General features: G+C 47.4%; 1 protein-coding gene across 8 annotated transcripts in view; it reads right to left on the bottom strand.

The window, feature by feature from the left end:
• SYNE2 (spectrin repeat containing nuclear envelope protein 2) overlaps positions 1 to 13769 on the bottom strand; it is a 1840150-nt gene that overhangs the window by 1117475 nt on the left and 708906 nt on the right. For all 8 annotated transcript variants that reach the window (XM_069638223.1, XM_069638224.1, XM_069638227.1 and 5 more), the window contains 2 exons: positions 3850 to 4025; positions 1485 to 1785 (listed from right to left, as the gene is read on the bottom strand). In XM_069638223.1, coding sequence (XP_069494324.1) covers positions 1485 to 1785; positions 3850 to 4025 — 477 coding nt within the window. The remainder of the gene's footprint in view (positions 1 to 1484; positions 1786 to 3849; positions 4026 to 13769) is intronic.

Raw genomic sequence — 13769 nt, 5'->3', positions numbered from 1 at the left:
AGAGATGATGCATGTTGCAGGATACCTGGATGCAGCAAGCACCCATGCACAGATGATGCAGCAAACACCCATGCAGACATGATGCATTTTGCAAGTTGCCTTGATGCAGCAAGCACTGATGCAGATATGATGCAGGATGCCTTGATGCAGCAACCACCCATGCACGGGTGATGTGTGTTGCAGGATGCCTTGATGGAGCAAGCACCCATGCAGAGATGATGCGGGTTGCAGGATGCCTTGATGCAGCAATTCAAGTGGAAAAAGACTGAAACCGATGGATGGAAGACTGTGAATTAATCAGAATCCTGGGTGCAGTGTGATTATTTAGGCCAGGCCTCTACAATCATGGACTCTCTCGATGTTTCAAACTACAACTCCCATGATCCCTCCTCTTTGGTTATGACAGCTATGGATGATGGGATTTGTAGTCCAAAACACCTAAAGAGCCAATGGTTGCAGACCATACACTAGGCACAGCAAGCATGAGACCCACGTCTGCTCGTACGCCATCCATGTCCCAGTGAGGGAGACTCACTGTCAAAACCCAACAGGCACCTGTGAGAGAAAGACTACATGAGCTCCTACTAGCCTGACCTTTCTTGATTTTGAATACAAAACGATGCTGGTCATTCTATCTCAGAAAGTGAGTTGTGCTAATCAGTCTCGCTTGCACGCGGCTCTGTGCTGATGCGTATATTGCAAGCATGCATCCATGCTGACGTGTCTATTGCAAGCATGCATCCATGCTGACGTGTCTATTGCAAGCATGCATCCATGCTGACGTGTCTATTGCAAGCATGCATCCATGCTGGGGCTGTCTATTGCTGCAAGCATGCATCCATGCTGACGTGTCTATTGCAAGCATGCATCCATGCTGACGTGTCTCTTGCAAGCATGCATCCATGCTGACGTGTCTATTGCAAGCATGCACCGATGCTGGGGCTGTCTATTAAAAACCCGGGCTGTATAAATCACAAGGTCCGACAGCCCTTAATCCCTCATTACATAGGACTGCCCCGAAACATAGAAGGAGCACATGCTTTGTCCCACAACAATTCCTTATTCATTTAGTCATTGTGTCATTTCAGAAAGCCGCCATCACCGGCTATTAAGTTTGTTGGACCATACATATTACAAAATGACAGATATACAAACAATTTCATGATTTAAAATACAAGACTATGGTTGCTTCCATTTTGATGATGTCTGATATCGATAAGGACACCCACATTCAGGTCCTTAGGATTTACAAATGTTGTGGGTCCATGCATGCTAGTGTTGCACAGAGTGTACTCCATCACACATAGGCAGGGTCGCATGGTGGTGGGGTGCATTAGTAGTTTTTTGTACATTACACATTACACTTTATGATACTGTATATGTATGAATGTTGTGATGTCTTTGGTGCAGCGCTATTAGAAGCCGGGAAACATGGCAGTGACAGGGTAACGTGTGGGTTTCTGCACATGTCCAGCAGTTCTCACCTGCAAGTCATCCAGGAGGAGGCCACGAAGACGCTCGAGTTCCAAACAGAAGAGATCGCAGAAAGCGGGGTCCTTCGTAGAACTTGGCGGGAACTCCGCTTGGGTTTTCAGCTCTTTGGCGGAGAGCGCTAATTTGTCTGTCTCATCCAGGAGTCGCTGGCAGTCTCTCCTGTGAGTGTCTGTCTCTTGCGGGTCAGTAGATCGGCTCTTATATTTCTCCTGTAGTTCATGTAGTTTCAGTTGAATTTCTTCTTTTCTTTGCTGCCATCGGTCTCTTTCGAGCTGGACACTTTCTAGGTGGCTGAAAACAAGGGAAGTATCAGACATGGCACGGCACTGTGTTATGCACAAGAGAACACATGTGGGCAACCGTCAGACACCTCCAGCAAAGGCAAAAGAAGAGGGCGCTAGACACTGCTTCCTTCACTGCACTGAAGGACCACACACAACACATGCAAAGGAAGAGAAATGCTTGATCCGCACCTGAGGCTCCATGTTCCCGCCCCCGGCCACTTCTCCTGGGAACCCCCTGCGCCCCCTCTACCCCTCTCTAGGGGTGAGCACACTGACCTGTGTTCCCTTTAATGAGATGCTCTGGTCCCCAAACTGCACATTTCATCTGAACTATAGAGTCCACGAGGAGGCCAAGGGAAGCCCGGATCCTTCCCTGAATGTCCTCCCAGCCATGCTAGCTGCATCACCCTGAGATTACCAGGGTGACCCCAAGCAGAGTAAACCCTTCCCGGAACTGGCCCCAGGTGCCAGCCGTTCCGGAGGTCGGGAACCCTCTGGCCGCCCACCCCCAGCGCCTCAAGACACACCTCTCCCACATTCAGCAATGCCAACACCCAGGTCCACTCACCCCCACTCCCCACACACCCACCAGTTTCCTCTCCCGGGTCCTTGTAGAGCACGGGCTGCCAAATTGCCTGCCACCCCCCTCCCCCCTCGATCCCTCTGTTAGCTCCCCGCCTCCTTGTATTGGTCCCTTGCACTCTGCTTCCCTGGCTCTGTACTGCCCCCCCCCCTCGATCCCTCTGTTAGCTCCCCGCCTCCTTGTATTGGCCCCTTGCACTCTGCTTCCCTGGCTCTGTACTGCCCCCCCCCCTCGATCCCTCTGTTAGCTCCCCGCCTCCTTGTATTGGCCCCTTGCACTCTGCTTCCCTGGCTCTGTACTGCCCCCCCCCCCCTCGATCCCTCTGTTAGCTCCCCGCCTCCTTGTATTGGTCCCTTGCACTCTGCTTCCCTGGCTCTGTACTGCCCCCCCCCCTCGATCCCTCTGTTAGCTCCCCGCCTCCTTGTATTGGCCCCTTGCACTCTGCTTCCCTGGCTCTGTACTGCCCCCCCCCCCCTCGATCCCTCTGTTAGCTCCCCGCCTCCTTGTATTGGTCCCTTGCACTCTGCTTCCCTGGCTCTGTACTGCCCCCCCCCCTCGATCCCTCTGTTAGCTCCCCGCCTCCTTGTATTGGCCCCTTGCACTCTGCTTCCCTGGCTCTGTACTGCCCCCCCCCCACTCCTGTAAAGCGCCCTGTTTCTCCCTGAAGCTTGGGCAGTGCTCATTAAATACCATATTAATCATCATCATAATAACTATTATTATTACTATCATAAAATAAACATCATTTAAAATAGTTTTCTTTAAAAAACAGTTAATATACTATCCGAATGCATAGCCTGTGTCCAGATACTGCAATGCTACACACAGGAATGGAGTCGGGTATTGGGGTCCCAGGCCTAAGTCTTGCCCACTCTGCTGTGGCAGCTCAGCTCAGTGCAGAGGTGGGTGTCAGCCGTGTGACCCTGGCCCACCTGCACTGGCCTTGCAGAGGAAGGAGCAGCACATGTGTCCGACCCCTCCCCTGAAGGCCCCCGTGGAGCTGGGGGTAGGAGAGAGAGTGGACATGGGGGAACTACCAGGGAAAGGTTACATGGAGAGAAGGAAAGGGGGGATATGGCAGAGTGAGGGGGAGGGAGAGGACAGACACAGAGGAGAGGGAGCGAGAAAGAGAAAGGGGAAGGTATACAGAGAGGGGGATTAAAAAGAGAGAGAGTGAGGGAGAACGAGAGAGAGCAATAAGTGAGGGGAAGGAAAAGCGAGAGGGGGGAGGTAGAGTGGGAGGAGAGAGAGAGAGTACATGTGAGGTGTGTGTAATGAGGTGAGTGCCGCACGTGCACACCGCACACTGATCATGTGAACAAGGTCTCATGAAGCAGCGGTCATGGAGAATTCCTGCCCCGGATGGAGGCTGACCACTGAGGAAGAGGCGAGGCTGACCACTGAGGATGAGGCGAGGCTGACCACTGAGGAAGAGGCGAGGCTGACCACTGAGGAAGAGGCGCGAAGCCTGCTCAAGCAAACACCTACCCGAGGAGCCGAGTGGCTGAGTTCATGGCCTCGTCCCACTCCTTCATGAGGCCCAGGACAGTTTGCTGGGCTGGGGACGAGCGCTTCCTCTTGGCCTTCTTCTCAGCTAGGGGTTCACAGACGCTGATGAGGTCCTCAATCTTGGAGTCGCCCTCCGCTTTCAGGAGAAGGATTCTCTGCAAAGAGTAAAACGACATCATAAGAAAGACGAAGCAGAACCCAGTCAATTCTTTTAGGACATATTCAACTTCTACATTTCTTGAATTCAAAGTCCCAGTATATGGTGCCTGGGAGAGCACAGCTTTTGCCTGGAGCCTGGATTCTCAGGGTGGTGCAGAGGCGCCAGTCTACAGACACAAGCTGGTCCAGCAACCCTCCTGCTGTAAGGACATGCTAGTCCCCGCTAGCCAGGGGCGCCGAGTATGGGGGGCTCCGGGGCCCGAGCCCCCCCAGCAAAATCAAATCGGGGCTGAGTCCCCCCCTCCCCCCCCGGCCGGAGAGAAGTGATGCAGCATTGATGGCCCTTTCCATCGATCAGGTGAGTCGCTAGGTCTGAAAAAGACCCGGGGCTGCGCTGGTGTCGGAACTGTTGGGATTGGGGGCTAGCTAGTCTTTTGGTTGTAGCTCCTGAGATTCTCTCCGGGGCTACAACCAAAAGACCAGGGGCTATAGCCCCCTTACCCACCCCCTAGCATCGCCTCTGCCATCGATACTGCAGCACTTCTCTCCGGCCGGGTATAATCGCGAAAATGTGCGATGAAGCCCTCCACTCTAGGACTCATTGGTGTATGGTCCTGGAGGGGAAGGCTTAGGCGCAGCGGTATTCAAACTGTGGGGCGCGCCCCTCTGGTGGGCCGGAGCCTCATGCCCACAAGGGCGCTCATCCACAGTTTGAAAAGAACAAAAAAAAGAGAATAAATGACCAAAGGGTCGGGCTGCTGCTTCATTAACAAGCAGCAGCCCGACCCGCGGCCCCTGCCACGCATGCTTAGTGCCACAGGGGCCGGGCCTTTGGGAGGCCTCAGGCTCCATTAGGAGCCTATTTATGAAGACAAAAGAAAAAGCACACACCTTCTTTTGCCTTGATGATGGCGAAAGAAGGTGTGTGCTTTTTTTTGTCTTCATGAATAGGCTCCTAATGGAGCCTGAGGCGGCGGCCCCACAAAGGCCCAGCCTCTGTTGCACTATGGGTGGTGACAGCAGTGGTGTGGAACTGCCCAAGTGTCACGGAAGTGCTAGAACATATTTGGGCACAGGCACCTACTGTTTTACAAATTAAGCACTTGGTATACACATGCAGTTGCAATTAAATGTTCATTAAAAAAGTATGCCCTCAAGAGTATGCTATCACAGAGAAACGGGGACCCCAAAGCCAGTTCAACTACCCACTCCCAGGTGTGCTACTGAACAGGTAGATGTAAGTCGAGAGCCAACCAACCTCTTTCTCCTGTCTGTGCTACTGTACCATACAAATAAGGGGGAATCGCTCTCCTGCAGCCTCTCTCCCAGTCATCGATTCTTGATGATTTACTGGTGCAGTCACAAAAAAAAGATTTTTTGGGGATTAATTTTGTTTGCAAAAGTAGCGCATTACTAAAACCCCCTGGCTGCCAGCTCATTGTCCTTGGAGCGTCCCAGGCTCCCTACCCCCTGAGAGCCACCAACCTTGGGTGCTGTTTTATAACAAATGAAAGACGCAGACAGAACAATAACTGTGTGAGTCAACTGAGAGATGAATGCACTCATGCTCCATTCAGAGAGAGGCTTTGAAATGTAGCTCTGACAAATCAGAGAATCAGGGGGGCAAAGAAGCACTGCACATCTCTGCTCCCTCTTCAAGGGTTTACGGTTGCCAGCTGAAAGGTTGCCAGCAGCTAACCTGCCAACCTGTCCCAACTCCATGCCTCGTGTGCTATTCCCTGGTCAACCAAACCCTGTGAACTCATAGGCCGCATACGACCCACCAAAGTCTTTTTACCCCCGTCCTGAACGTCTGTTTCTTGCACTAGTGCTATTAACGCGTGCAGCTCCAAGGTATAATATTCACAACCAGTGTTTGTGGGTAAAGGGCCGGCATAAAGTCTCCATTTCAGAGCTAGAGTCAAATGATAAGGTGCTTGTGGCAGTATGGAGTTCCAGGCCTCTGCTTGGACACAGGGTTCTGCAACCTTTAGCTCTGCAGATGTGTTGGACTACAATGCTCATCAGCCCCAGCCAGCATAGTCAATGGTGATGGATCATAGGAGTCGTAGTCCAAAACATCTGGAGAGCCACATGTTTAAGACTCCTGGCTTTAAGGAACAGAAAGTAAAATAATCCATGAAAGTAACAGGAGTATGACGTTCCTGGATCTACATGGGTAGAATAAAAGTAGACTAGAAGAACAGCCTGGGGGCATCAAATTTATGTAGGATGGAATGGTGGGGGTCTGAGTCACCTGAGGGGACAGGGGTATCTTACAGGTCTGAAACCTGGTAATCCACTTTACAATAAAAGACAACATGGAGAGAGGTGATGTCTCTGTGTGGCCTGTAAATCTGCCGAGATACCACCAAACTGTACTACCATTACTGCCACTTGGTCTGGCGGTATTACTGCCGGATTACAAGTGGTGATAGGCAGTGTTAGTCCTCATTAATTGGAGTCCATAGGACTCCATGGTGGATTTCAGCTGTATTACTGCTGGTAGTAATTTTGCTGGTGGTAATACCCCAAATTGTTCTATTTTGGGCGGTATGGTGGAGGAAATACCTCCAGCTTATTGCTGAAGGATTTTCCTCCACCTTTGCCCTCAAACTCATAGTTGGGCGGTGCGATAATGTGGCTCTATACGGTATTACCAGTGTTGCCAGTCAGAACTCATTTACCTCAGCAATGTATTCAGTTCTCTGTTTTTTTGTCCTGACGCTTAAAATGTGCGATTTGCATTACAAGCTGTGTGCCGCAGACTGCTTCCACTCTAAGCGGGGGAGAAGTTAGGACTGTGGGGACTGAGACGGCAGGACTTTTCAACCTTTTGACACGAGGGGCCTTCACTGAGTCTTGGGGGGGCATCACCTCCCACGGGATATGGTACAGTATAATTACCTCATTACTTTCTAACACTGGTTCCTCTACATCAGCCTCTTGCTGACATAGAAGGGTTTATAGCTGTTCAGTGGGCATTCAGTGGTTAAGATCTATGCTGGCCTGCCATCTTGTGATAAACGGCAGCTATTAACCTTAAATTTGTCACCATCGCAAGTCTCACCTCTCCCACAGCAACAGCAGAGCCCGCTTGCCAGTGCCTGATAATCCCAAAATTCTCTCTAATTTTATGCAAAGCTGCATTTTATTTTTACAAGGTTATTTTACTCACTGAATGCTGATCAAGTGTTTTAAGTCTGTTTTATTAACTGGGTGCTTGTAATTGCAACACAAGCACTCTTTACAATTTAAACTAAAGGTGTGTTTACAATGTTGATTGTTCCAAAATACATCTCCTAGTGTGCTGCTTTGGGTCAGGTGGCCCCCTTTAAGCTGTACACAATGATACATTGTCTGGTTGACATACTATGTGATTTGTGTATTTTATAAAGGAAACTAAGACCACTAGAACTCACCACCCCAGAAACTCCCAATCCCACCTTTGGGGACATTCCTGTGGACATGGGAACACAGAGGAAAGAATGAATAAAAAAGTATTTGCCTTCAAGAGGAAGCAAGACCTTTGCAAAAGAACAGTTGGAGCTGGGCAAGCCACCTAGCAACATTAAGGTCCAGCTTTGATGAATACTTCCCTGAAGTAAATGCTGGCATTAATGACTGGGTGATGCAGACTTTTCTGGCAGAGGAGGTGGTGCATCATCCATTTGATGCCCAGGAAGAGCTGATTGAGGTTCCGTCAGACACTACTCTGCAATCTGAATTTAGGAACATTGCAGCGGGTGAATTTTGACTGAAGGTTTCTTGGAAGGGAAGACGTTATTAAGCATAAGTGGGGTGCACTTTTTTTTTATTGACTCCTTCATTTTTTGAATAAGGGGTGTTTCAAATGAATGTTGAAAACCCGGAAAGTGGGAGTTTTTAAAACATGGAGACAAACATTGTCAAACTAGAAATTATATCGTGCCTCCTATTGCTATGAATATATGTATATTGGCCTACGCCAAGCTGCTAACAAGCTGCTTATAAACTACATGTGAATAAACTCGCATTGCAAGGTCCTGACCTTAGAAACCATGTAAACTGTCATTTTGGGTCAAGCCGCCATTTTAGGTTTTCTTGCTCTATAAAGTCACCATGCGAGCTAAAATGGTAGCCTATGTTATTCAGAACAGAACTCGATTGTCATGACCTCTGTACAGCTAATGTATAACTTGCCTGCAGGCCACTTGTTAGGGTCATGAGCTGAGACCTTGTCCTTCTGCTGACCTGTGTGCAATGGATTACCTGTATCACCAAAACTGATCTATAATTGAATGAGAACACCTGTTTAACTATATTGTATAAATGATGTCCTGCATTGTAATGTTAGGCCTAGAGCATACATTATTACCATTTCTTCTTGTTAATGTATAAACCTAAAATGAACTAGATTTGACCTGGCAAGGGACCCTAGAGCAGTAACTTATTTATGGAATGGTTAACCTGCAGAAAGGCTGGACAACAGGCTGGAGAAATGTATAAAATCCTGACTGTTTCAATGAATATTTGCACTCACTGAGCACACCGAACCACGCCAGAGTTCGCTGTGTTGTACTGAGGGTCGATAGCTATCTGAATTTTGTTCTGTTCTTTTGTAACTGGATTCAGTAAAATAAAGTACTTTGTATGTTCCTTTGTAACCTGTGTTTGGTGTGTTTCCTTTTTGGTTACCCTGCCTCATATTATTTCCTTGTTTTGACAGTTGGCGCCCGGAATGGGGACCCTCAAGATTGATGCCGGATTATTGAAGGTTGACGCAGGCTATCGGACCGGGATCGGACCGTGTGACATAACGGGCCCGACTGAATGAGACGCGACACCTCTACAGCGCTGCACGATCCGTTCCCTGGACGATAGCCGTGTGGTCTGAGACGGCATCTTGACGAGGGTCAATTTTTTGAGGCGGGCAGATTTGCCGAAATCACCATACACAAGGTAAAATTCGTTAGGTAAGTCCTTTGTAAACCGATCGGTCCTCCTTAGGTTTCGTCAGGTGAGTCGTTACCCGACTCTTAATTCAACCCTGACAATTTGAATTTGGCGCATTGTATCTGCAGACACAATTATTGACCAGGTAACACAGAGTATTTGAGAAATGCCTGGGAAATTGTCTAGCTGCTTTGGGGCATTATTCAGCAGCGATAGACAATCTTTGGAATTTAGCCATCCGGCACCACAGGAGGGGTCACCGGCATGTACTATGTACTGTAAGCATGGCATTGGAAGTGTAGTATTTAATAAAATTTGGCACAGACAAACCAGACATGCCTCCGAACTTCAGTGGCCAGTCAATGGTAGTTTTGAGATCCCTCGTATTGAATATTTAGAGTCAGTCTTGTTAAAAAAGAAGGCCAGACCTGCAGCATTTGATGTTTTGCAAAATTGGAAAAGAGAAGCGTTGCAGCAGCTTAAAAGTAGGGAAAAACATGTGCGCCGTCATAAAACAAATGCTGAAAAGGCGTTGTTATATGATCAGGACAAACAGTCTGAGTCGGTTAGGAATATGGACAGGGCTTTCCCACTCGGTATTCAGAAAATCTATCCTTCTAAAGATCTTCATGTTTCTGATGAGTTTATCGACAAATTGTTAAATGAACGAAGGCCTGGTGCCTCTGCACCACCGCCGTATGTTCCTCTTCCTCCTGCTGTACCTCTTCCTACTTTTATTCCTGCTCTTCCTGCTCAACCTGTTGCTCCTATTCCTCCGGTTGTTGTTCCTCCACCTGCTCCTCTGCCTTTTCCCATTGCACCAGTAATAGTACCTCCATTGAATTTGCCTGCACCCTCACTCCCAAGTAGTTCTGTACCGCTTGTAGTTGATCAGGGTGCGGGGTCGAGGATTGTTACTCGTAATACTGTTCCTACAGAAAAGAAACAGGATTTGTTTGCATGGGCTAAGCATTGTATGGAGAGAGATGATCGAGCTAATGTTCTTGCCACACTTTCTAATATGGATAATTTTCTTGAGAAAAATGTTTTCATTGAAGGTTTAGGGATTCATTTATGTGTAATGTGGGGTAAATTAAATAATGCAGACCTCCCACAAGGGTTGAGGGACCTGAATACTTTAGCGTTTTCAAGAGACACTGTGGAGAAGGTACATGAGCATGTTGAGAGGATATTTGAGTATAGAAAGGAGTTGGAAAGGTTACGGAATGAGGATGACAAAGAAGAAAGTATGTATGTACAGAAACGATTTCTTCCGTGTCGTAAATCGACATCTGAGGAGGTGCAAATTTGTACAAAAGATGCGATTAGATGGATTTCAGACGTATCGATAACTCCAGTTGAGGTATATGACACATACAGTCAATATACGCTAGAAATGCAGAGGAGAGTGCTACAGGTAATGAACTTCTTGAACTGCTTTAGCGCTCGACTTAGCTCTGTTGCTTAGTAAGCATTCGGAGTTGCCTACATCTCAGTTGCCTATGAGAGAGGTTCCTCCGACATTTGTCCCAAAGGTTGAGATTCCTACTAATGCTGCAGCAGGTACACCTGCTGTGGACATTCCTGCACATTATGTATCGCAGTTTGTTCACGTCCCGTTTTCACGACAGAAAGTGAATACTATTAGACAAACTATTCCTGACATTAGGAAAAATCCGACAGGGTTCTATAAAGAGATAGAGTCCGTTTTGCAGTCCTCAGTGTTTACCCTAGGCGACATTGATTTGATATTCCCTGTACTCCTGCCTGTAGATTTGTGGAAACAAGTTAGAACTATAGACGATGTACCAGGGTTGGGAGATACATGGGCTAACATAGTTAGGCTTGATGGGGAAAGGCCAGCTGGTGAGAGACCGCCTCAGGTGATACTAACTTTGCCTGACAGAATCATTGCAAAACTGAAAACTATAATGCCCGAAAAGAGAATTATTTGGGACAAGCTTACGGCCTGTGTCCAAGGAACATCTGAGGGTGCTACAGAGTTCTTTAATCGGTTCGAACAGGTATTCTCGGATTTCAGTGGACAAGACTTAGGCACAGAGTCTGGGAAAAGATTATTTGTGGACAAATTTGTACGTGGATTGCTGCCTGACATCCAGTCACAAATTATGTCTTCTGAGAGCGCTTGGCAGGCGAAATCCCAATCAGAAGTACTGCACATGGCTCAGTACTACGAGAACCGTGTCAATAATGAAAAAGATAGAGTCGAGAAGAGAAAAGGTGATTTGAAGACTAAAGTATTGTTACAGCAAATTGTTAGAGTCCCCAGAGGGGGTAGTTCGCAGATTAGAGGTCAGTATGTTCCACAAGGGAATGTGCCCTTGGGTCCTGTGAATATTAACCAGTGTGCCTATTGTCGCCAGGAGGGTCATTGGCGTGCACAATGCCCCGTCCTTCGACAGAGGTCGAATAACACATTTGGAAATATGGGTAGACGATCCAGAGATCGCCCGGGTGTAGGGGGCCCTGGTAGAAGCCAGTTTTCGCAGGATCCCCAACAACCTTTTTCACAGGATAATCAGACTTCGAGTGTGGATTCTAGAAACATATTTGATCATCCTTCTGCTGCATATCTATCCGAAGAGCTTCCTTTTGATGATATTTTGTTTCGTTAGGATTGCCCGAAGCAGGGTTTTGAACCTACACCTATTCCCGTTAATCAGAAAGGTCCCTACGTTGAAATGGTAGTGGGAAATAGGAAACATCAATTTTTGATAGACACTGGAGCACAGAAGTGCTCCATTGATCATTCTCGGGTTCCAAACATTCCACTGTCAGGGCAAACCAATGTTTCTGTAGGGTTTTCTGGCACACCAGTTGTTTGTCCGGTTTCTTCACCGGTACCTATTTCTTTGGGTCCCTTTACGGACCACTGTCCATTTCTCTTGACTTCGAATTGTGGAGAGAATTTGCTGGGGTTGAATCTGTTGAAGGAATTAAATGCGGAAATTCATTGTTCTTCTGATGGAGTGCGTTTGACGATTTCACCACAGCAATGTTCTGTTTCGCAATTCTTGACTAGACCTTTGCCGCCAGAATTCAGTAATGTACCAGAGTGTTTGTGGGCAGTTGATGACAATGATGTCAGTGTTTTGCAGATTGAGCCTGTTAAAATAGTTTTGAAACATGGAATTAAGCTGCCCCGTATTCCACAGTATAAGATCTCAGTTGAAGGCGAGCAAGCTTTGAAGAGCATTGTTTCTGATTTTGTGCATCGTGGGGTGATTGAGGAGATTGCAGGAAGTTTGTGCAATAGTCCGATTTTACCCGTGTACAAAAGTGATAATGCAATTCCATTTAATTTTATAATTGATTTACGTGCCATTAATAAAGTCGTCTCTCCGCAATTTCCAATTGTGCCTGATGTGACGACAATATTAACCATGATTCCAGCTACGGCTACTCACTTCAGTGTTGTGGACCTAAAGAATGCCTTCTTCAGTATTCCTATACATGAGGATAGTAGATACCTGTTCGCGTTCACCTTAGGGGGACGCTCATTCACATTTACTCGTGCACCTTAAGGTTATACTGAGAGTCCTAGTATTTATAGTAGGGCTTTGAAAGAGCAGCTTGATACCCTTAGATTGCCCCCTACTTGTATGTTGCTTCAATATGTTGATGATTTGCTTTTAGCCGCTGACTCTGAGAGCTCTTGTAAAGAGGGCACTGTGTTGTTGCTCATCCATCTAGCTAAGCATGGTCACAAAGCTTCGCTCAAAAAGTTTCAATATTGTTGCCAGGAGGTCGCCTATTTAGGCTATCTCCTGTCAAAGGAGGGAAGAAGATTGACACCTGAAAGAATAAAACACATTTCTGGCATGTCTGTCCCAAATACACAAAAGGAAGTTAGAGCCTTGATAGGTATGGCTTCTTACTGTAGGTTATGGATCCCAAACTTCTCACTAGTGATAAAACCGATGTTGGCCTTGACGAAGAAGGGTATTTCTTCGCCATTGCCATGGAATACGGAGCATCAACATTCATTCGAGTTGCTCAAGACTGCATTATGTTCGGCACCAGTTTTGGGCACACCGAACTATGAGAAGGCCTTTGTGTTGTTTGTGCATGAATGTGATGGATGTGCTTTGGCTGTATTAACGCAGGAACATGGAGGGAAGAATAGGCCATGCGGTTACTACTCTTCCGCCCTTGATCCTGTTGCATGCGCTTTGCCAAGATGTTTGCGCGCTGTCTCTGCTGCTGCTGCGTCTGTAAAACAGAGTGAGGGAATGGTCCTAGGCCATGATTTAACCCTGATGGTGCCTCACTCTGTAGATATTCTATTGAACAAAACCCAAACGCAACATCTCACTTCCGCACGACTGACAAGATATGAATTAATCTTGTTTGCTCCCCACATTCAAATTAGGAGGTGCTGCGTTCTTAATCCGGCTGAACTCCTACCTTTCCCGCAAAATACTGTTTGCGGTGACGAAGAGTCACATTACTGCCTGTATACTACTGAACAAGATACAAAAGGCAGAGTTGATTTGAGGGACACTCCTTTGGATAACCCACAAGGGGAGCTGTTTTGTGATGGCTCCTGCTTCAAACTACTGGATGGTACATCCACAGCTGCTTATGCAGTCACTACATTGAGTACGGTTGTGGAGACCAAGAGAATTACGCATAACTCTGCGCAGGCCGCAGAGATTATAGCATTGACTCGAGCTTGTGAGCTTTCCGAAGGGCTAACAGTAAACATATATACTGATAGCCAGTATGCCTTTGGGGTGGCTCACAACTTTGGGAGACTTTGGTTAGAGAGAGGGTTTTTAACT

This window comes from Ambystoma mexicanum, chromosome 14 (assembly GCF_040938575.1).
Source record: "Ambystoma mexicanum isolate Mex_15411 chromosome 14, UKY_AmexF1_1, whole genome shotgun sequence".
Taxonomy (NCBI): Eukaryota; Metazoa; Chordata; class Amphibia; order Caudata; family Ambystomatidae; genus Ambystoma; species Ambystoma mexicanum.
This window is presented reverse-complemented; position numbering and strand designations above follow the sequence as displayed.